This window comes from Cimex lectularius, unplaced genomic scaffold, assembly GCF_000648675.2.
Source record: "Cimex lectularius strain Harlan isolate CLEC.00 unplaced genomic scaffold, Clec_2.1 scaffold7, whole genome shotgun sequence".
Lineage (NCBI taxonomy): Eukaryota > Metazoa > Arthropoda > Insecta > Hemiptera > Cimicidae > Cimex > Cimex lectularius.
The window spans coordinates 4,669,795-4,695,400 of NW_019392731.1; the positions used below are offsets into that span (position 1 = coordinate 4,669,795).

General features: G+C 35.3%; 1 protein-coding gene across 1 annotated transcript in view; it reads left to right on the forward strand.

Annotated features, from left to right (window-relative positions):
- Window positions 1–25,606, forward strand: part of LOC106668681 (kelch-like protein 17) — a 59,302-nt gene that overhangs the window by 25,744 nt on the left and 7,952 nt on the right. Inside the window, exon 2 of the mRNA XM_014397652.2 lies at window positions 15,811–15,916. Coding sequence (XP_014253138.1) covers window positions 15,821–15,916 — 96 coding nt within the window. The 5' untranslated portion in view covers window positions 15,811–15,820. The remainder of the gene's footprint in view (window positions 1–15,810; window positions 15,917–25,606) is intronic.

Below are 25,606 nucleotides of genomic sequence, written 5' to 3' on the forward strand. Positions count from 1 at the left end.
GGGGATACACAGTGTCAGTCTTTCAAATGAAAAGGCCAAGAGGGGTCCTCTAAGTAAATGACATACTTTGAGAATAAAGTAAAAACGTTCAATGGATAGAAGTTATTGTTTAATATTTAAAAAGATACGATAATTAAAATATTTATACACAAAATATTTTATTTTTAAAAAACTTGCAGATACAATACATTGTCCTTTGCCAGCATGCACAATAAAGTCTTACATTTCTTGTTAAAATCATTGTAAAATTAAATTTACTATATAGAACAAAAATTCTGTATTTGTAACTGTATCTATTGCTTAAGCTTTTAAAAAATTTAACATTTGATTTGTCGTCCAATTTCAAACTAATCAAAATAATTTTAAAAAAAGTAAAAGGAAATAGGCAGCAGGCAACAAAAGTTTGCTTTGGCATTCTTCACGAAACAATAACTCTTTTTTAATACTTCTGAGAGAGTTAGCTAAGTTTCTTTTGGGCATTGAATATTTCAAGCTTTTGAAAGACATATCAGCTTATTATTAATGAAAGGGGTCAAATAATGATAACGGTTTTCAGCCAGAACCGCACAATATTAGCGTTTTTGTCAAATAAGGATTGTAATTTCTTTCTTTTTTCTATCAGACGACGCCTAATTAGTTGACTTTTTCAATAAAACATAGGGTGTATCAATGAAAAATTTATATCATATATGATTTATTGTACCTTGGTCGTTTGGTGGTTTCATCTTAAGGAGTGAGTCCGTGTTTATTGTTTTGTTTAGTCGGATCCTTTTTATATGTGCTGTCTTTATCTGTCCGCAAGTTTGATGGATTAATCGTGGCTTTTCAGCCCGATCCTGGTCATTGTGACTGTTGTGTGTGTGTATTTTTTTTTCTTTACACTCATCATATTTTCATGTAGAATGTTTTTATATCTCAAGGTTTACAAGTATGTACGTCAATTATTTGCAAGCCATGTGTAACGCTTGTCAAAATTGCTAAGGGCTCGTGGTGGTTTAATGTGACGTGCTTGCATATTATGGATTTTCTGTCTTTATTTTTAAATAACTTTTTATGTTTTTTTTTTCTTTAATCCACTCTATCTAATGTTGTGTCCATTGTGTATATGCTGCTATGGCCCAGTGGGTAAGTCTTACGGTCGTTTTGTCCCGGGACAACAAGTTTACGATGTAACGGCCCTGCAATAGATTGGAAAAGGCAATAGTACTTAGGAAAGCCATTCCTAAGCACTATAGACGTAGATACTATACCCCTGAGAATACTTCTATACTCCGTTATAAAACAAAAATCTTCCAGGAAAACCATTAGTAGAGATCTGACACAATAGAGGAAAGTTTAAGTGCTAAAAATAGGAACTTCATACGACTCCAAAGGAAAAAAAATGGTTGTATGCACACTACATGCTGAACTGACGTTTGTAACAGTCAAATAAATGTGTACTCTTGTTGAGTTTATAGTTTTGAGGTGAGTGTGTTGTTTTTTTCTGAATAGTTTAGACTTGTTGTTATGTTGGCTATGGTGTGTATATGTATAATATTGTGTTTCTCTTTATGTATTCCTAATTCGTCTTTTGATATGCATGTTTTCCTATTAAAATTAAAGTTGTTTTGTTGCGTTGGGATTGAGGTGGCTGAATTTTTAAAGAGTCTACCTCGTATTTTGCCACGCTAGAGGTCCAAGGTACGAATCCCGGCATAGCGTGAAATTTTATTTTAGATTACTTGAAAAAAATATTTCAAAGTGGTTCTGACCCCTCTTCCGCGATATCTAACCTGTTTTTGGACGTTAAACCATTCGTTATGCAGGAATTACTTTACTTTTTACTTTAGTTTACTTTTATGCATCATGTTCAGTTTTTTGGATGTTTGAGGTTACAGGTTTTGTGTAGTGTATTTCGTAATATATTTATCCTTACCTTTACAGGGATTGATTCCTGGGACATTGTAAATCTAATGTAGTCGTAATTTTTATGTGTTTGATTTTCTAGTTTAGGTCTGTCAAATTATAAGAAGAAAAATAGCGATGACAGCCATACCAAAATAATTACAAATGAACAGCCTACAGGTTCATCACACCTTTGACCTTAGAAAGAAATCTCACGATAAATTTTATTGCTGTCGACGATTGTAATAAAAAATATAATTAAAATAAGTTTGCGTTCTTTTGTAAGAACTACGTTTTATCTATTAAGCCAAGATTATTTTGTGTATAGAAAACATTAATCATTCCAAAACACGCGTTGGTAATGTATTAATATTTTTGGGTAAAGACTGGAGTAAATTGATACGGCTCTACATCCCTACTCGTTAGGTCGAGCAGATTAATGCAAATGGTGCTGAATTATCCAAGTAGCAGGAGGTTGTAGAAGACTGAATGAGTCTGTCGGGTCGATACCCTCAAACGAAGATCCTTGTGCATAGACCCTTTTTCCACCCCAAAATGGAATTATGTTGTCGGGGGTGGAGCACGGTAGCCGTGGTTTTCAAGATTGAAAAACCCATTTTGCACTCAGCTGGTTAATTGGATTTACACCCAAGCCAGAATTCTTTCTCATGACTAGGGAACGCTTATTTTCGGATTTCACTATCCCATAATAAAGTTATAAAAAAACACATAAATTCAATCAAATCCTAAATTGTTCAAGTATATGTATCTTTATGACTTACTGTACTTTTACATTCTTGCAATTTCAGAAAAGTTAAACTCAAATTGAAAATTTTTGTTTTAATAAAAAAGAAAAAACACAAGAAATAGTTTAATTTGGGCAAGTGTAAAAAACAAACAACCCCTAACAATAACAATTATTAATTTATTTAATTATATTTAACATACAGATATGTGATAATTCCAATTCTTTTAAAAGAAATTTTATAACAACTGGGAATATTAGACCTAATTAATAACAGATTAGTTGCAAACGTGGTACATTTCACTTCTCTATAGTTCATTTTTTAAGATGTCAAATTTATAATTTGCTTTTTTGAGCTTCGAGCATGATTTATTTGTAAGACTCGGTTTTGTTATAAGTGCACCCTTTGATGCCGGTCCCCTGTTTACGCTTCGGAACTTCCTGAAAATCAATACCCCCCAGCCGTTAACCATAATAAACAAACGACAGTGACATCGATCAAATCAATTTGATTCAAACAGATGGAAAAACATAAAAGCCTGTTATAAATATTTTGTACGAGTTATTGACCAGGTAAAAAAGTCATTTAAAAAACCTATAATCGTGTCAAAAAATCAACTTTGAAATATCGTTCAAAAAATAATAAAACATATCTTGGCATTTCTGAGGTTATTCGACCTGAGAAATATTTCCCAATAGAGTCGGAGTATCCACCCCATACACCCATATTATTATTTATAGATATAATGTAAGAAAAAATCAATTTCAATAGCCAATTCCAAGTAGACAATAAAACAATTGTTTGAACAATAACATCAATCGAGTGTCGTTTTGTGCGTGCGTGCTTGTGTGTGTGTGTGTGTGTGTGTGTGTGTGTGTGTGTGTGTGTGTGTGTGTGTGTGTGTGTGTGCGCGCGCGCACGCTTGTGTGGGTGTGTTGAGAAGAAAATTGAATCAACAAATTTTAAAACTTGTTCTCAAAACAGTTAATTTTCATTGCCAAATTGGAAGATTGTCACAAACAAGAGATTTGTAATATATTTGACATTCCAAAGTAAAATTATCACATTTGATCGATATCACCCTCAACATTTTAATCTTGCTTTAAAAAATCAGGAGTTTGGCCTAATTTAAAAGAAAAGAAAACACTCACTCCCTTTATCAAGCTTTCGAAAATAAATCTTCATCAGGACTTTACAAAATGAATGAATGAAAAAGTTTTATTAGATAAACAAAAGAGAAAGATAAAATAAATTGCGCATAACTAGAAAGTAGATAAGGTAGAAAGCAGTTATCAACTTTCTGCCGGAGTCGGACTATACATTTTTAATTAAAAAACAAATTAGTACTACAAATTTGTTCTCAAGGAGTAAACAAAAGAGAAAAACTATATAAGTAAAGTAAAATAATCTTATCTATGTATGATTATTCGTAGATCGTGAGATGCAGTCTGGTGTGACCTAGGTTTTAGAAAAACATTTTCTTTATCGTGCCTACGTTTCGATCTTTATTGAGATCATCTTCAGGGCCTGGGATTTACAAACATTGTTTACATTTAACAAATACAAAAAAAATGATTTTATTGGAACGGAGTGGAAAAAACGAATTTATACAATATATTCAATCGAAGTATTTGTACTCACTCAAAGTGTTTGTTTTGTGTGTAATTATGTCATTCTTGTGTGTCGTGAGCGCCGGTGAGATATTGCTGTTTTATGTTTATATACGTTGGATTTGGAAGGGATGGGGAAGGAAGTGTGGATAAAAAGACATTTTTATATGAGGAGTCGGCTCCTTTCACCTCAAAGAAGCCGACTCCTCATAAAAATGTCTCCCATAGTATAATCATATGCTTTAAGAAATAATTGATTTATCGTGGGGTTTTTTATATATACGACATTGATAATTATACCAATCCGCTCTTACTCGTTATTCTATTACATTTTTCAATTCAATCCTATTTTAAAAAACCAAAGTTGGGCAAATATGTAAAAATAATAGTGTAATTATTTTGCAATTTGTTTCTCCATTAAATTTTGTATAGTGTAAGTTCAAAGTAAATGTTTAAAAATACGATATAAGAATATTATTCAAATAATGAAGAAGTTCAACTGACCTGTATCTCGATCGTGTAAGTATTTGTTTACTTTATTGTTGATAAACATTATTGATTTGATTGTTTAGTATGACAATCCTCGTTTGAAAATATATTTATTTTTTAAATCTCAAATATTGTTCTTTTCTAAAAAGGCAGATATATTTTAATTTCTAAAGTTAAAAGTCAGTGTTTTGAACTTTCTATAAGAAAACAAAATGTTTCACGGAAGTTATTTTCACTCTAGTAAAATGTAGACTAGCCCACAGCTTGTTTAAACTTAACAAGTATTGCTCAAGATAACGTTCCCATTCTTCAAAATGATGTAATTCCCTGAATTAGAAATTTAGTCATATTGTGCACAAGGTACAGTAAAATCCATTTGTCGCAAAACACATATTGTTTTCAATCGCAATTTATTTTACTGTTAAAAGAATTTTCATATTATACACCTTTCTTTTATTAAAATCATATTATATAAACTTTAACCTCTTTCATGTGCCTTTTCATAGAATTAGTTATGGGTCTTCCGCTTGTATTCCTCGTCTAACTCGTTTCCTCAATGTCTCATTGCTGATCTTTCTTCCAGTCACAATAAAACGATTAGTTTATTGTTGGTTAACTCATTCAGCCATGTTGGCCAACATTGTCTATAATTACATTAAATGTAAATTTACTTTTATGTCCAGTTTTTAAATTGTATTTTAATGATTATTCGGAGATCGTGAGATGAGATCTGGTGTGATGTAGGTTTTAGAAAAACATTTTCTTTGTCGTGCAACGTTTCGTTCTTTATTGAGATTATCTTCAGGGCTTGGGATATTTAAACATTCTTTAAATGTTACAAATACATGTAGGCGGTGAGAAAAAATATGAATTATACAATGCTAGAAAATTTTAGATTCAAAGAAAAATATGAATTTATACAATGCTGGAAAATTTTAGATTAAAAAAATTAAAATTAATTAAAATTTACTAGCATTGTATAAATTCATTTTTTTTCTCACCTCCTACATGTATTTGTAAAACTTGAACAATGTTTATACATCCCAGGCCCTGAAGATGATCTCATTAAAGATCGAAACGTTGGCACGATAAAGAAAATGTTTTCCTAAAACCTACGGCACACCAGACCGCATCAGACGATCTCCAAATAATCATTGACTAACCGTCACTAAACACCACACACTGTATTTTAATTTTTTATTTTTCTATGCTAAAATGAGTGTCCTACTTTGGTAATGCATCCTGTCTGGACTTTGTACAAATAAATAAATGATTTTTTTCTAGGTTGAGTAATTTTTGAGAAAACCATAGGTGATAAATAGGTTCTAGATTGGTTAAGGACACCGCGGTAGCTCAGGGGTTAGGATGACTCGTATTTTCTTCTATGGCGGTCCTGGGTTCGAATCTCCCGACATATCTATTGGAATTTTATTTAAGATTAATTTGAAAAACGTTCTAATCCCTTGCCCGCGACAACGTGTTGTTGGACGATAAGTCAGGAATTACTTTTAGCAAGTTGAAGCCCCGTATATTAGAACAAGACTCATATTTGCCACGCTTCTCTTCCGAATTCCGGTATAGCTTTTCTGTTTTTATTTGAGAATAGCTTGTAACAAAATATTGTTGTGTTTCTAACTCCTCGACCTCTACACCCAATTTGTAGTTAGACGTTAGGCCTTCTTGTAAGTAAGGAATTACTTTCTTTTAGCAGGTTGACACACCGTATGTTACATCTTCGACTCATATTTGCCACGCTTCGGTCTTTGAATCCCGGCATAGCTCTTAGACTTTTATATTTTTATATAAGATTAATTTGAAACAAAAAGTGGTTCTTACCCCTTGTCCGCAAGACATGAAGGAAAGTTTGACTTCAACCCTTTGTATGACAAGAAACAATTTACATTTTTAAATTTTATGTATCAGATCGCAATATGTATAATTTATTTACAAGCATTTAATAATTCGACTTTTTTTAACGAGGGTATATATTCAGTATATACTGAAAACATTGTTGTCTGCTGTGTTGTTTATCATTTGCAGTTCAGGTGTTATTGGTTAATAGCAATATTTCAAGTAATTCCATCATGTATTCACGTTTGTTCAATTTGTAACTAGGTGGATGGTTTGACTCAACATTTATGTTGTCTCTTGCCTTGTTTTCTGTTCATTTGTCCATGCAAAAATACCCTAAAACACTGGGATCTACAAATACACTCTAACTAAAGGGGGGGGGGTCGTTGGTTATGAGGGAATTTCAAGCAACGAGTCCGCAGATATACTAGCTAAAAAGGGGACCAACACATAGACCCTGATGAGACTTCTATACTCCGTTATAAAAACGAAAATCTTCCGGGAAAACCATTATCAGAGATCTGGCACAATAGAGGAAAGTTTAAGTGCTAAAAATAGGAACTTCATACGACACCAGTGGATTTTTTAACGAGTGTATTTCAACTACGAGGTTATATGACCCCTTAGGGTGCCGGTGTTTAAAAAAAAAAAAAAAATTATAAGTATGCAGGGCCGCTGGATTCGAACCCGGGACCTTTATCTTACAGTGATGAGCGCCGTGTCTCACCGTTGAAGACCACCGACGCCCCCTTTCTTATTCTTATTTTGCAGGATAGAAAATTTGTATTAAAAAATTGATTTGAAAAACAGAAAAACTGTATCAAGATTCTTTCTTTTCTCTTCAAAAGGATCCCACAAAAAAAATAGATTATATAATTTGTTTAATACTTGGATAATTTGCATATTTACCAGGAGTGAAACATTTTGGCTTTCGTTGACGGTTTTCAACCCGAGCGGAAAACTGGTTCCCCCCCCGAATGCGTTTTTTTTTGTAAAACGCATCCGGAGAGTAAAAATTAGGCCTGAATTGTGCATATTGAACTGAATTTTATCAGGCCGGGGTCGCGAGTTTCAAAGCGAATCTTCAACATTAGTTCCACCTATTTGTCCCATTTGGCCTTAGCCTTCAAACCGAGTACGCCCGCGACGGGTCAATGACAGACGGAATGATGTGAATATTCGGCCTTTTTTTATTGTGCCTCCGTTCTAATGAGTACTAATTGAAACGGTTTCCGCGTCGGATTTGACAGGATTTTCTGACAGTGAAACACACCAGGGCTCAATCGCTCGTGTAAGAGATGAATAAATATTTGTTATGGCCATTGACTTTCTGTCAATTAACTTCGAATTGTCATTGATCTTTGTTTCGTATGACATTGTTACATTAGAACCCAGCTTAGAATATTTTCTATTATTTGTATTTTACTTTATTTAATCATCATGATTCTTCTCCGAAAATAAAATTAGACTGTATATCAAGTTTAATGTGGGTAGGGGGGTTGCGACGTGGCGAATCTCCTTCCGATAAGTTTGATTTCTAGAATTTCTGTTTTTTATTTATTTAAAAAAAATTATGATTCAAGTTAAAAAGTATTTGTAATTTTTAGACAAAATTGAAGCTCTTAACTACCTTTAGTTTATTTAGAAAAGACTTGGCCTGCTGTCAAAAATATTCACAGATCAAAGCATCAAAAATTTTAAATATGTTTCACTTCTTTATGCTTTTTTTTGATTCCATACTAACTGTTTTATATAAAATATCAATCCGATCAATCATGCTTTGATATTATTGAATGATTGTCTCAATATTCCTTCAAAACAATATTGTGGGACACCCCTCGGTACTGCTTCTTTGGGGTGCAGTCATCACTCTCTCCACAAATGAAATAGCAAGCAAATAAACAATGTATGTGTATATGTATGTATATTGATTATGAGAGTTAAAAAAGGTAAATAAAACGCGATGATAACCTAGTTGTTGTTCGCCTATAGAAAAAAATATATTGTAACTAACAAACAGTATTTATTTGTTAAATCGTAATTGAATTTCCGTTTTTCTATCTTGCCGAACAAACAAAAGATTGGCTCTGTTTGTTCATATATCGTTAATTCCGTTTATCTACCCTGTGCGTTTATTCTTTTGTCAAGATTTCTACTTTTAGGTTATACAAACAAAAAATCGATTTAAATGAAAATTTAAAAATTAAAAATGCTTTACAGGGGGTCGCAACGGTTTAGACGTTGACACGGCGCTCATCACTGTCAGGTAAAGGTCCCGGGTTCGAATCCAGCGGCCCTGCATTCGAACCCGACATACTTACAAATTGAATTTTTTTTCAAAAACACCGGCACCCCGAGGGTTGATATAACCTCTGCTGTTGCGAACCCTCGTAAAAAAAAGGTTTTACAGCCTCTGGCACCAAATGCGAGAGCTTGGAAAAAGAGTTGATGCCTTTTCAGCGTTAATTTCAAAAATTAACATTAATAATTAATTATTCTTTTTTCTTGAGGTATCGTGACACATCGTGGTAGACCAGCGGCGTATTTAGCCGAAGGTCGTGGGTTCGGATCCCTCTCGTAACACTGACTTTTTTATCTCAACCAAGACCTTAGATAAAAATAATAATTAGTTGAAAGAAGTAACTTGGTCAATTGACCACTAAAACAAAAATGGCTTAATAATTAATTATTAAATCAAATTACAAAATTTAAGGGTTGAAGTTGTAAGGTTGGAAAATTAATTAATGCATAAATTTTGCTTGTTTGGTATACAAACAACCCGGTGGGGGTCTTTCTTCCCCGTGGAGAGATAAGGAAAGAGGGGAGAAAGGCTTTAAGTGGTTGGAGACGCTGGAGACAACAACGGTGAGCTTATTCCTTATTTTTGTTAATATCTGGATCGTTGTTCCTTTCTGGAGTGTGCCCGCTCCTCGTTCGATTAAGTGTATTTGCAATAGTACTGGATTGATTTATCTAAGTTGAAACTTTGTTGTTTTTCTGTAAAGAGGATTTTTTTGAGAAAAGACATTTGTTTGCTTACGCGGCATTTATTGTAAATATAGTATTTTTCATCTGATTTCATAAGACCACATTATATTTTTATATTTTACGTATATGTGTGTTCTTTTATATTTCTTTTTTTTTTGGGGGGGGGGATCTCAGAGTTGTTTGGTCGAGGACCGACGGGTTCATTGGGAAGACACCCAAAATACACCCAACGTTGGTTAGGAAATCATTTAAATTAAAACACATAACAACGTTTTCTTTAAAAAATATGCAGATAAGTATGCATGTATATATCTTTTCTAAAACCATGATTTGTGCTTGTTGCATTTTGTACGCAGTTGGAAAATAAATAAAAAATATTCTACCATCAGCACTATACTAAAATCATGTCTTACTACAGACTGTCACTTCTCATTTATCGAAAAAACTTCTTTATCATCCATTTACTCAATTTTCATTGGTGTCTCCGCAGCGTACTCGCACTATTTTCAATGCAAATTTTAACGCTATCAATTTTATCTTTCCCGATGACATAAACATTCCGAAAATGAACCCGTTATAGCTTCAAGTATTTTGCAAAATAACTCACGTTCACTTGAATCCCCATACCTCGGTCTGTGCTTCCACAAACGATTTACGTGGAATCCCCGTACAAGACTCAAAGGTAAAAATTTCAATATCAGATTCATTATAAAAACTACATGTCAAGTGAACTACATAAAAAATTGACAAAAATGTTTATACACTGTCCTGATAGTTCCCCCACAACATTTCTACTTCTTGCAAATTGCAATTGTAGTAAATAAATATTAAAAAGAAATTCATTTGCTTTAAAGACATTTCTATATAACAAAGCACAACTAAGCATTTTTTAAAGTAATTTAAACATCAACCATACAATAATAACGATATTTCATTTTAGTAGGTTTATACATTATATTTTTGCCTAAACAGTACATATCCTCGTCTGTGTAACCATTTCAAAACTACCATGTATGGGACACAATACTTTGTTTAAACAATTTATACCGTCTACAATGGCCTCGGTTAGGGAAAACCTCTGTGCACCTGTTAGGCATATTGCTATATATCACGAATTTCATAAGGAATTTTACTCCATATATGTTGCAACGTTGCACTCAGTTGTTGCAGGACAACTGGCTGCGGATAGTGATCGAAAAGCCTTCTTTGAAACACATCTCACATGGGTCCATTGGGATCGAGGTCTGGAGGCTATGGGGGAAGGTAGAGATGGGAAATTCCAGGCTTTCTAAACATTGATGAACAGCTCTACCTCTATAAGGTTTGATTCATTGTTATCCAGAAATCGAAAGCCCTGCCAATGAAATCCCCGGATTGAGGGACGATCCTCGATAATTTGTTGGTCATAACGGACTGCGGTGAGACTGCCTTCAACGATATGGCGTCCTATTCGTCCTCCAGTGTAAATCCCAGCACTGACCATTTCACGCCATATTCTTCTGAGTTGCTGGTGGCCGGCTGGTGCTGCAGGTCTCAAAGGGGTGTACGAGGTGAACCTAATTCCAACAAACGATTACGAATTATTGTGTTGATAAAGGCATTACCAAACCAACTTGTACTTTATTCAGCAACTGGCGGGCACTATGGGAAAGGGTTCTGTCTTGCAGCGATGACAATATTTCCTCCCTTAGCTTAGTAATGCGCTGAGATCCACTACCAGGCCTCCTATTGACACTTCCTCAGAATCGGGCTAAAGCCCGGGAGACCACACCCTGAGGAACGCCAACTGCCTCTGCGACATCTACTTGCGGGTATTTTCTATATTGTTTTCTTCAAATAGCAAGAATATATCGGTTAATTTAATTAAAATTAATAGAATAGGAAATTCTATTTTCCTATTCATTTTTGAGTAGTTTAATCACCGCGTGAACCGCCAAGTTTTTGGTCCTATTTTTCATGAGCCTATAATAAAATTAAGTTATTGATGATTTTTTATCTTAAAAGTGTTTATAATTGTATCTGGTACTTTCTGTTTATCTTCGTGTTCTTTTCTTTTTGATTTGAGCCTTAGGTTTAACTCTTCTCCCGTGATTATGAATGCGTTAAGAAATACAAATCAAAAAACATAATTGCCGATAATTAAAAAGAATTTGTTTAGTTTGTCTGGAAAGCTCGCATGAGTCTAATCTATGATCTGAAAAAACCCACCATGACCCAATTTCTGCAGAGCAACGTCTTTATTGATTTGCAATAAACCGGCTGTTATTTAATTAAAGGGAAACTTAATTAATTAACTCGTCCAGTGGGATTTTATGGCTCATTTATATACGAAGGAAAATTAGCGAAGCTTGTGAAAACATCATTAAGCCAAATTCACAATTGTTATCTCTGTTTTTATAACAATAGAAAGACCGGTTTTTACCCAATAGATTCGAGGAGATTGAATGTAAAGAATTTATCAAATATTTCTTTTCTAGGATTAGACTATGAACTTGCTTTAATATCTTAACTTTTCTCAAGTAGAATATCGAATATAAACTTATACATTGGCTGTTTTTTTGTTTTTTTACAATTATTTATGTTCAGCTTGGTTTTTGTTCAAACCAAATTTTTGTTTAATTTTTAACAAATAATGGAGAGGTTGTCATTATCGTAAAATGTCATGTTTCGTTTTCCTTTTATCCGTGGCAATGAGACGAGCCATTTCGGAAATTAAAGATGCCACCATCGTACGATATTAAAGGCATTGCCGAAAGATTTCGCCCTTTTGATGAACCCTCCGTGCCAACCTTTTGTCACGTTGACACAGTGTATCAACTTTAGTGTGAACTTTACCCGGTTTCAAAGGTTGTAAATTATTAACAACGTTTTTATCTCGAAGTCCATCAGGTTTTACGGTATTAGGACAAGGGGGTTTTTAAACTCCTCTTTCGCCTTTCTGGGTTAATGCACAACCATAAATTCCAGAGGGGTGATTTTCTTTTCCACAGTCTGACTTTATCAGATCCGAACAGTTAACAATAAAATACTGTACGATATACAACCCTGGATATTTTCCATAGAAGGAGAAAGTGTTGTTTATTTATTCAATAATGATCAAGAAGAAAAATATATAATTTTTCTAAAAAAAATCCATTTATGGTTAGTGGTCTAATTGACCATATTATTTCAATTATGCTTTTTATTTAAGGTCTTAGTTAAGATGAAAAGGTAACCGAAGGTCGTGGGTTCGAATCCCGCTCGAGACACTAACTTTTTCATCTCAACAACACCTTGCATAAAAACAATTTCTCAAAAAATTTCATTGCGATAACGCAAATTTTTGGATTAAGTAAGAATGAATACGTAATCTAACTACTAAGCTCGACTGTTCACGAAAAATCACAGTGCAATTAATTAAAACCTGCCTTCCTATTATCCTTTCGCCCTCATACTTAACTCCAAATTTTCCTTACAGAACTCAATATTCCATAAATCATGGAAGTAAGTCAAAAGTAAAACCTTATCGTTTTGTGATCGTTTTTACAATGGAAAACTTCCATTGTAAAAGAAAGTGAGTAGTTCTTAGGTCATCATTATAGAGGTACGATAGGAAGAAGGTCGCTTTTTTTAGGGAGGGATCGAAGGATTTCGGATAAGATCATATACAAGAGTTTTTTGTTTTGTTTTTTGGCAGGTTTTCGTTTTAAAAAAAGCTAACTCTAACTGGTAAATAATCCCGGATAATCCGTATTTAATTATTTAGATTTTACTACAATATTGTTTCAAATATGACACGAGTAACAGCTATACTACTCATTTTATAACAATTTGTCCAGTTGGAAATTTTTCACTTGTAAAAATTTAGATAACTGCATTAAAAACAAAATTAAAGATATTTATTTAGAAATCGTGAAATGCGATCTGGTGTGATGTAGGTTTCAGAAAAACATTTTCTTTATCGTGCCAACATTTCGATCTTTATTGAGATCATCTTCAGGGCTCAAAGTGTTTGTCTTCTGTGTAATTGTGCCATTCTTGCGTGACGTGTCGAGAGTGACACTCTGCCCCCAATAAATCCTTTAAAAAAGTTCTTAGCGAATAATTATTCAGAAATCGTGAGATGCGGTCTGGTGTGATGTAGGTTTCAGAAAAACATTTTCTGGCACTCTCGACACGACACGCAAGAATGGCACAATTATACAGAAGACAAACACTTTGAGCCCTGAAGATGATCTCAATAAAGATCGAAACATTGGCACGATAAAGAAAATGTTTTTCTGAAACCTACATCACACTAGACCACATCTCACGATTTCTAAATAAATATCGAATAACGGTCACTAATCACCACACAAAATTAAAGATATTAAATTATTACTCAAATCTCAAGTAAACATTAAAATATACAAATTATGTTGTTAATATTTATATAACATTTAATATTTATAAAAAATAATTTTAAAAAATGTAAATTGTTAATTTTATAAAAATTAATTGGTTTTGTGGTAGCCACACTGTTGAAATGTCAAGCTGTAATGTTTTTTATTTATATTTATTTATTTTATGATCTCATATATATAAATATATATTATATATTGATATTTTTTATTATATTATATATAATATAGATATATATTAGATCATCACAATAGTTCAAGTGGTAGAGCAGCGGCGTATTTAGCCGAAGGTCATGGGTTCGAATCCCGCTCGTGACACTAACTTTTTCATTTCAACCAATACCTTACATAAAATTAATTAATTGAAAGAAGTTTTTTGGCCAATCGGACCACGAAATATAATGGCTTTAACATAGATATATAGTCCACTTTAAATAATCTTAGCAAACTAGAAACCTTAGAACTTAGGAACAAAAATATTGCTAAGTGAAGAAAAAAGTTACGAGTGAAATAATTCAATTGAGACTGCTAGTAGTCCAATGACATGATCACTATCAGGAAAACGATTCGGATTAGATTGTAACAAGCAATTTCGATCCAACAGGGCAAGGAGTGAGGCAATTGTCGGCGATATTCTGAGTGGATGACTTCATTTATTTTAAAACAAAAAGAGAACTAGAATTTATGACGGCGGCTTTTGTATGCTAAACCGTCACGCCATCTGAGTCGGGCGTTTCTCAGTAGAAAACACTCTTCCTTTTCTGGTTGGAGAAAAAACATCGATAAACATCATCATAAAAATTTTTAATCACGTTTGAGTGTGATCACCAATTCGTAGTTGCATCAGACTTCTATTCGCCTAAACGTTCAATAAATTTAGAACATTGAAGATTCTCGTTCGAACGTCATGCTCGGTAAACAAGTGATTGTTAAACTTATAGTACAAACGCGAAATTGATATAACACAGGGTTACATAAATTCAAATTTAATCAATTTCTTACCATTTGCAATTTGTATCAACAAAGTTTATTTGAGGATACGCCCACATAAAGTTACAACTAATTAATATACGTAATCACTAGTATAAATAATCACTGTATACACCCAGTACACTTCACTTCGCTATTTGACAACTATTATTTTAAAAAAAGACGCCTTGGAGGATTAAAATGATGGGATCTGTTGAACATGGCTTGGCCAAGACTATCGGGGTGATGAGAGGCTTTACCAAGACACTTGGTAAATTTTGTAGGAATTTCTGGATAAACGGGATTTTAAGGTCGTTGTAGAAGAGAGTATTGAAGACATAGTACTGCGACGGTTGGAAACATTGGATCTTGGAAAGTTCAGCGGTTCCCCACAGTTCTATAATCTATTTATTCTACAATTTATCTTTTTTTAAGATTGTAAGTTATCCCATAGTCTCTCATTGTAAGTCACTAAGCAAAGCATATTAAAATGAAGTTTCTTAGCGAAATATCCGGTTTGTAAACTACTTCGTTACTTTTACGACAGATTTGTTAACGATTTAATTTATTAACCGTGACAAAATGAACTCAATGGTTGATTTTAATGGCAAGGCTTTGACAACACTGGAGAAGAATTCTATGTATTTGTTGGTACTGAATGATCCCAATTAAAATTGAGATGATTTTTACAGGTATTAAGCTGTCATCAATAAAAACTGACAATATATTATGCACAAATTATGGTATGGTCTAGCTATAAATAAATGGTCTAAATAAGCAATCTCACACAACTACCCTGCATTAATTCTCGCTAAACCCAAGACTACCTATTTTAAAGCCAAGCTGGTCGTTTTATTTAACCAAAAGAAAGAAATAATGAACTTTATGTTTCAGACTTCCTACAATGGAAGGCAACCAGCCAGTCACTCACTACCACCACACACCAGATCACTGCCGAACCGCTTTCGATGCAATAAACAAAATGCGGCAGAACGTCCAGGTAATTCACATTTATTTTCACTGCTGAGATTGTATTTTCTCGCCAGTGTCCTTTAATATTTTACGTCGTCTTATTTCCATCTTTTCAAGTTTTCACGTTTTTCCCTTGCGATTTTGGCCGTTTTCATTTTTCTGATATAAATCTTCTTCTCCTCCCAGGTCTGAGGATTAAAAAATAAATTCAATTTCTAGCAGTGAATCAGTTGTCTATTTTTGGAGAGATTTCAGTCAAATGAGGGAACTTCTTGTCTGTCTCTGGGGAAAATGTTTAGCATAAATAGTATTGAACAAGTTAATTGTTGGCTAGTTATATTAGATTTTGAACTGAAATATAGCTCAATTTAATTACTATTGAAAACTTGACAATTCCACCATCTCTTTCTCTCTCCTCCCTTTCTCTCTCTCTCACTCACTTTCCCTTCACTCTCTTTCTCTCACTCTTCTGCTCGCTCCATTACTCCCATTCTCTCTCTCTCTCTCTCTCTCTCTCTCACTCTCTCTCTTTCTCTATTTTCCTNTCTCTCTCTCTCTCTCTCTCTCTCTCTTTTCCGTTAATTGAAAGGTTGTAGGTCGTTCGCAACCTAAATCTGCGAGATTTTTTAAATAAAACAATACTCACGCTCTCTCTCTCTCTTCCTCTCTCTCTCCCCCTCTCTCTCTCTCTCTCTCTCTCTCTCTCTCTCTCTCTCTCTCTCTCTCTCTCCCTCCCTCTACCATATTGATAAAGCTTATTGCAGACTACATTTAATTGAACATTAATTTAAAAAAGCTTTAATATTAATATACATCCATTAATCTAAAGCTTTTAATGCACTTATACTTCCAAATATAACTTGTGGCCTTGCAGTACTTTTTAATCTTTATAGTAAAAATCTTCATAAGTTACATGTTACTATAAAAGTATGTATTCGCTGTACTGTAATCTACATCATGTTTCTAGAATTCATGACAAATACTAATTTATCCATTTTAAAAATTGATGATTTGCTAAAATGCAAAATTTTGACGATTTTACACAACATAATAACAATATAAGAACCATTATACCTATTTGATATTTTTTCTCATTAAAAAACTGCTTTTACAGGTTCTCAAACTATATTTAAAATGCCGTTGTGTCGTACACGCTGTTTTTATAATCCATTATAAAAGTTTTCCTAAATCTGTAAAACTACAATACATTACCCAATGTTATAAAATCATGCAAATCTAAACATATTTAGAAGAAATATGTAAAACTTTTCTCTCATTAGATTATGTTCAAATATACTCTGTACAACATCAATAATATTTAAAAATACATGTACACAGTAAAAATATATACATGTATATGGGTATTATATGTATTTTGTATTTGGAATTACGTAAACTTTATTTGTATGTACGAATGCTCGTTTAATATAAGAAAGGTTCAGGAGACCTAATTTTGCGAGCTTTTATAAATAAAATGTTCGTTTCAAAATTCAATTTTTTCCCTCGCTCTTTCTCACTTCGCGCTCTCACTCTCATTTTCACTCTCTTTTTCTAATCTCTCGTCAATAAATTAAGATAGAAAAATGCTTATTATATCGAAAACCCAAATTAAAAAAATATATGAGAACTTTATTAAGTTATTATTGCTTTTACAAGCTTAAGTTGCAAATGCAATCTCCCTTGGTTAGGAAAAATGGGGTTTTCATGTAAATCAGCCGTTTATAGCCACTTACATATCTTACCTTATCTTTCTCAGCTTTGCCCCGAATGGGAAATTCCCATTTTAGTATTTATGTCAGCATTTTCATCTCCACTTTTTTATAAAGTAAATAGTGATTTTGGGCTCATAATATTAATAATAATATATAATAATAAACACATTGGCTTTCCATAATCCTGGGGTGCTTTTATCGATACGTTATTATTATACCACTTAATAATAACATCATCCTTCATGAAACTCGGGTCTCCCCCAAAAGGATTTTGGTCCCAGTGGGATTCATTCGCCCGCCCCTTTTAGTAGATCGCTATTTCATGATGTGGAACGTACCTTATTGTAACTATCAATCATGGACGGTCGTGAAGAATGAGAACAACTGGAACAATATAAGAGGGCAGCTTATTTAAAAATTTAAAATGTATTTTGTATGAAATAAACTATTATATTTTTAATTTTCTTTACATCCTTAAGATGAATATCCACTCCAGTTCTTCATAAAAGAAACCCAGTTGCCTAAGGATAAGTGGTGTATTTTATACTGACTATTCATACTGATAGCTCCCTGCCATTGAAAAACACATTCTTCTTAATTTGCAATTTGCATTTTCCGTGGTTTCTTTGAATTTTTTCTCCGAATCTTCGCAAATACATGGCGTTTTGAAAGTAAATGCGGATCATAAATAGTGTTAAAATTGCCCTTAGTATTTATATGTATATAACAAGGCCCAACTTTCTTACAAATTTTGTCGGTTACACTCGCCGCAGAAAGGTTCATTAGCCGACATGTGAGAGGATTTTTGTATTGGTATTATATATCACAAAGCTTTCTAAGGAAGACCATTCGCGTAGGGATAAAACGGCCGTTCGGGTCCGAAACAATAATTCCCCCGTATCCCTTGTTTTGATTGAATTCCCGAATGTATCTCAGGTGTGTGGTAAAAATCTATCCCCGAAAATCCACTTCATCCCTGTCTATAGTAAACGTGTATATCTTTTTTTATGTTTATATGCCATCGAGAGAAATGGGATCCGAGGTAAAAGAATAGAACCTACTTTCCGATCTCCAAAGGTAAACAAACATAACAAAGAGTAAAAACATTTTAATAACTTCTACTGTTAGAAATGATACGAAGCAAACGGTAGATTTATTAACGTTTAACACCTTCAAACCAGAATATTTCAAATGGGGTTGACAACCCTCAAGAAGGGTCGTATTTTTCCATCGTGAGGGGAATATCCCCCTTCTATAGGAATGAAGAATTTCCAGGATTTTCTGACATTGCGGAATGTTCTTATCACTCCGAAACTCAGAAACTGTGTATATTGTTAAATTCCACGGTTCAATGAGATTGAAAGGAATGTAAGAATGGGGAAAGTAAATTTTGCCAACGACTCCTTCCAATTCTAAACTGAAATTAGGTTTAATAAGAAGCATTTATGAGAAGATAATAACTTTTGATTATGAAGGATTACTCAAGTTGTTTATAAACGTAAGTTCTAGTACTGCATGCTAAATTTTTAGGGGGTCCCAGAAACCATTATTTAGTATATTGTAGTTTAGAGACGACTGTTTCAAATCAGTTTTTATATATTTTGTTTGAAATTTCAAGATTGTGTGTTTTTAGATTTGAAAAATATTCTTAATGACCACTGAAGAACATATACTCATGCAGAAAAATGCACTTTGATTTCCTTCCAGATTCAAGTGCAGAATCTGAGAATGTGCAAGCTTATTCTTATTTCAAATTATCTAAACCCCTTGTATTTTATCATTTAAACTTATTATATATCAAATAATTGAAAATATTATTATTTGATTGCATTTTAAAATTTAAATTTGGTGTTAATACTACTAATATTTCACAATTTTTTAAAATTTATTATTTATACAGGGTGAATTGCTACTCGTGCTACAAACTTCTCCAGTAGATTCTTGACCCTAAAATGAACAAAAAAGTTCATATTGTCCATGGTCCGATTCTCAACCATTTCAGAGTAATTTCGCTTTTTATCGATTTTGAAAGATATCACGTCCTGGCGTCGGAAAATCGTGATATCTTTTAATCTAAACATTTCTCTTAAAATCTATAAGCACCGTTGAAATCCCCGTTAATTTTTAGAGAGAATCAAAATCATAATTCCATTGAAATTTTTTAATTTAATTTAATGCCCATTTAGTATGTAATGCTTAAGAAGTTTACAAACAGCTAGAAGGTCAAGGAAGAAAGACCCAAACGTTTTGCCACCTTCATCTTCTTATTGAAAAATTAACGGGGATTTCAACGGTGCTTATAGATTTTAAGAGAAATGTTTAGATTAAAAGATATCACGATTTTCCGACGCCAGGACGTGATATCTTTCAAAATCGATAAAAAGCGAAATTACTCTGAAATGGTTGAGAATCGGACCATGGTCAATATGAACTTTTTTGTTCATTTTAGGGTCAAGAATCTACTGGTGAAGTTTGTAGCACGAGTAGCAAGTCACTCTCAAACATTAGCAATCCTTGAACCACCATTTTTTCTCTTTTTGTCATCAACATCTTGGTCTCACAACCACTAAATAAGAAAATGACGAGTGCGTTGGAAGCGTTATTAAATCAGGTAGTTTTCCTCAAATTTGCTGCCTTCTGAGACTAAAATTAGAAACTCTGGATTACTTTATACACTTTCCGATTTACACAATTTTCCACTCTTTTTGTAGTTCTGGCTGAAATAAAACACAAAAAATTAGCCCAAACATTTTGCCACCGTCATCTTCTTATTGAAAAATTAACGGGAATTTCAACGGTGCTATTAGATTTTCAGAGAAATGTTTAGATTAAAAGATATCACGATTTTCCGACGCCAGGACGTGATATCTTTCAAAATCGATAAAAAGCGAAATTACTCTGAAATGGTTGAGAATCGGACCATGGACAATATGAACTTTTTTGTTCATTTTAGGGTGAAGAATCTACTGGAGAAGTTTGTAGCACGAGTAGCAATTCACCCTGTATATATTATTATTATTATTATTTTAAACAGTAAAATTTTAAGTTAATTTTATTGTTTGTTTAGAATGAACATGGTAAGTTCAAACATAAAAATTGATGGAGTGTAAATAAACCTTGTTTGTTTTAGCTATAATTTTACAAAATTACACCTTATAAATAATTATCATCAAAAGAAACTAAAGATTTCAAAACGGAATTTCCATTACTGGGTAAAACATTCCATCAAAATAAGATTAGAGATTATCGTTAGTGATAATAATAATCAAAAAAACAACTGAATACCACAGCAATGTTTATTTGATTTTTTTTTTTTTTTTTTTTTTGAGCGATTAAACAAATAAAACACAATCTGATGTTATCAAATGCAAAAATCATCTACCAGGCAGAACCAGCATACTTTTTTAGCCGACACGCTAGAAAACCTAAAGGTGGGGGTTATTGTTTCCCTATTTGTTAATTTTTCTTCGTTTTCTTTTCCCATTATCCCCTTATTTTCTTCACCTTCTTTTTTTCTTCTCCTTTCTATTTTATGCGTGTGCGTGCGAACGTATGTGCAACACCCACGTCCACACGCAGGCGCATCAGGAGGGGGACGGCCTCACTATTTCCCTCCAGATCTTCCGCTCTTCTGTAGCTCTGAGGGTTAGTAGTTTTCACATGCATGGCCTCGTCCCCCACCCCTCTCAGTTATTTCCTTTCATTTCTTTTTTCCCTCCTCTTCTTTTTTCTTATTTTTCCTCGTTTTGGAATTTTATTTCTTTTCGTTGTTTTGTATTGGGCTAGACGAATCTGTGTCAGAGTGATTGGAGATTCTCCAAGCGATCTTTCTCAGGAAGGGATACGTTGGCTAATTCGTATCGCCTCACTACTACCCCCCTCTTCTTGTAGTTTGGGGTGTTCGGAACTTCGGATCCTTGGCGACGTGTGTCACCTCACTACCGACTCCCTCTTCTTGTAGTGGAGGGGTTCGGATGCTTGGTGACCCACTGGTGCCCCTCACAATAAAATCACCATACATCCAAATAAATACCTGCATACTAATAAATACATTCATAGGACTTCATCCATACAACATGTACAATTAAAATAAGGTCGGCCGTGGGGTGTGGACTAAAACCCCGCTGCCTCACCTCTCACTCATACAATTTCCTACAACTAAAGTAACCTAAATGTGGTGTGTTTGTGGGGTACTCTAAATTCCACCACAGACCCGACCATTTTCACTAATAACTAAATTGTCCGGTTGTCGGCCTATGGGGTACTCTATATTCCGCCACAGGTCCGACTCCCTTAGACGAAACGATTCTCGCAAATAAATACATTCACACCAAAGTAAGATAAAAAAAGTACCACATGTGAAGAGAGCTAGATTTGATTGTATATATTCATCCTCTTCAGATACGCAACAAGGTTATCAGTATACTCGCTGTTGTGTTTTAATACTCTAATCATCTCTGCTGGAAAGTCACACCTATCACGGTAGGCTGATGCATTCTTCTATCAGGTGTTGTACTGTCATCCTAGCACCACATAAGAGGCACCTCCGGGGTCTCTTTCCGATAAGGAGGTGTCCGTATGTTAACCTGGTGTGGCCTATTCTCAGTCTCGTTAGGATGATGGCTTTTCTTTTATCCAAATTCTCCGAGACCCACGGCTTAACATTCGGCTTGGGGGGGTTAGCCGAGTGGTTAAAGCGACAGAGCCTCGGCTAGTAGATCCCGCGGTCGTGGGTTCGATCCCCACCGTCGCCTCTGGACTTTTCTGACGCCGAAGGGGACCGGTGGCCGCAATTGAAAGAAATTGACACTCATCGATGGAAGGGGCGGGATCGGATCTCAGCGACCCTGAACTTGGTCCCAACCCCTTCAAAAAGAGTTTCTTCAATGGAAGAACACCAGTACAACGGGGGCTCAAGTTCACATTTGTGTTGCGAGCCCTCCCCCAAAATATGGAGCCAGGAATAAAGTACAATAAGCTGTACAGCTCAGCTGCAGTGCTCAGGAGGGAACTGCTCCAGTCCCTGGTATCCAAAAAAAAATAAATTGTCCCACTTTGTTCTTCTTAAATAGTTTTTGACATGCGCTGGACTGATAGGGATATCCGGGTCCTAGGTATCTCCGCCGCTTCCTTAGCCGCCTCATTTCCTTTGAGGCCGACGTGACCTGGAATCCATAGAATAACAACCTCGCTTCCATTAACTTGTATGTCATTTAATTGTTCGTTGTATCTAACCAATGGGTCGACAGAGAATTTATTCTGGGCAGCTGAGACTACGCTGAGCGAATCTGTACATATCACAAATTTTCCTTGCCCCATACGTTTGATCTCGCCCAGCGCTTACAATATGGCATACATCTCTGCTGTGAATATGCTGGCCGTCCTCGCGAGAGAGGCTTTCTTAGTATTCTCCCTCGTATATACAGCACAGCCGACCCCCTCGGTGCTTTTTGAACCATCAGCATACAAATATCTTGTACCTGCCATTGTCTTTGATGGAGAGGAACATAGCTTTGTAAACTTGAGAGGGGGTCTCTTCTTTCTTCTTCATCGCCATATCGACCTACGGGTTGGCGAGGGGAGCGTCAACGGTTCCGTTTTGGCCACAGTAATCGGGAATATTTTATCTAATCGTACTCCCCTCGAGACCATTAATTCCTTTAATCTAACTCCTATCGGTCTCGTACGGGTTCTCAGCCGCCCATACTCCTCGGCTTTTTCCTCATCAAACAGTATTTTATGGAGAAAATGGGATTGCTCGCCCCATATACTTCCACTGTAATTCAGCATCAGCTGGTTCCTCTTTTCCGCCGGAGGCAGTACTCCACCCTCCACACATCCACACATAAACCGTTGACGGGGCTTGTTCGGAAAGCCCCAGTAGCAATCCTTATACCAGCGATATATGCTCTATCTAATTTCTGCAATCTGCTTTTCAGTCAGCGATATTGGTCTATAGCTGCTGGGGGCGCTTGGATTTTTCCTTATTTTAGAATCGGACCACAATGGTCTCTTTCCAGCTGTCCGGGTATTCACCTGCTCCCATATCTCGTTGTAAAATTCTAATAGTTTCATTTTAGCGGGAGCGGGTAGACTCCTTATAAGTGCATTTGAAATGTTGTCACTACTCGGACTTGTATCTTTAGTATTTTTTATTGTTGTTTCTAATTCGGCCATTGTCAAGTCTAAGTTGACCTGTTCCGTAACACTTCCTTCAAGGTCCAATTCATTTCCCAACTCCAGCCGTTCTTTAATTTGTTTAAATCTCTCTGAATATGACCGATCGCTCGAGACATTTGCATAATGGACTGCGAGTGCTCGGCCATCTCTTTGACATCAGTTACCGTTGATTTTAAGGATCGGAACCATAGGTGGCTTGTATTCCCCGGCTATGGTGTTAATCCTTCTCCAGACCTCCCTCGTGTCCATGTCGCTTGCTAATTCTTTTACATATTCTGTACGGAGGCCTGTTTGGCCGCGTTGATAATCCTTTTTTTGCCCTAGATATTTTGAACCTGGTTAGATTTTCCTCCGTCGGATACTTACTAAATCGTCTAAAGACCCGCTTCTTTTCTTTATTGGCCGCCTCGCACTCCTTATTCCACCAGGGGACCTGTCTACATTGTCTAGGTCCCCTGGTCGTAGGTGCTGATGTTGCTGCGGCGGCCTTAATAGCGTTTGTAATTTCATTAACGTCAGTGTCTACCTCCCCCGTTAAATCTGGGAGAGTCACTGACGTTACATAAGCGGGCCAATCCGCTTTCTCCAGGTTATATCTAGGACTACGGTTCCAAACGAATGGAGCTGTTTAGCGATGGGGAAATGATCACTGAAATATAATGAAATATAAATCCCATGTCACATCCGGAACTAGAGTCGGAGAGGCAAATGTCAGATCGATAACGCTGTATTTTCCATTATATGTATTAATATGTGCTTGTTTCCCCATATTCTGTAATGTTAAATGGTATCATCAACCATTTCTTCTATTTTTCTGCATATCAGTTGACTCTGAACCTCACTACACGTTGTGTCCGTTGAAATCTCCCATTAAGAGAAAGGGGTAGGGTAATCCATTAGTTATTTCTTTTACTTCTTCATGATTCCAATTTCTATCTGGTAAATAAAGTGAACAGTGTTATTTCCTGGGGCATTTTTATTCTGGCAGCTACGATCTGAACGTTATTGTTTTCTATGTATATTTCTTCTGACTGTATTTCGTTTTTTACATAAATAGCCACTCCCCCATGTGATCTTCCTCCATGGGCTATTGTTACTCCCCGGGTGTAGGTACAATATCCTCTCAAAGAGAATTGTTCCCCGGGGCATAAATGGCTTTCTTGGAGGGAAATGGCTATAGGCATAAGTTGTACGATAATTCTTCGTAATCCTTCTACATGTGTTTTAATGCCTCTCAAGTTCCATTGGATTATCCCGTTCATTATTATTTATGTGTGGCCTCCCTATTATTACATTCTTTCTTCGTTGCTGGATCTGGCTTCCGGGGTCTCCCCTTTGGCCAGCCCAGTTTTTTCTTTTTCTTCTTTTTTCCGGAAACTGGCGTAAAGCCTTCGTCCCGGTTGAGTCAGTTGATGTTTGACTCACGGAATCCATCTCCCAGCTATGCCCCATGGATGTCTCTTCCACAACATCCATTAACTGTGGAGACCTTAAAGAGATAAGGGGGGCTCCTCTAAAGGGAGATGGGGTCGTGACACCGTGTCTGGCATCAACTGTTTTTGTTGTGGGGTGGGTATCTCCACCCCAGTTGTTGAAGGATGGGTTACCTTCTTCAAAATTGCCCCCCCCCCCCGGCTGGAGGAGTGCTCTGGGTTTTCGACCACGGCAAAGTCGGGGCCTTGATTATTACTGGGGGTGATTGCTCACCCATGGTTTTTGCCACTGACAAAAGTCAGTGGCTGGGTGCCTTTAGTGGCGATGGCACCCGAAAATTGATATACTGGCGGAGGTTGCTCGGTTTGAATGCAAACCTCCTCAGTTATTTT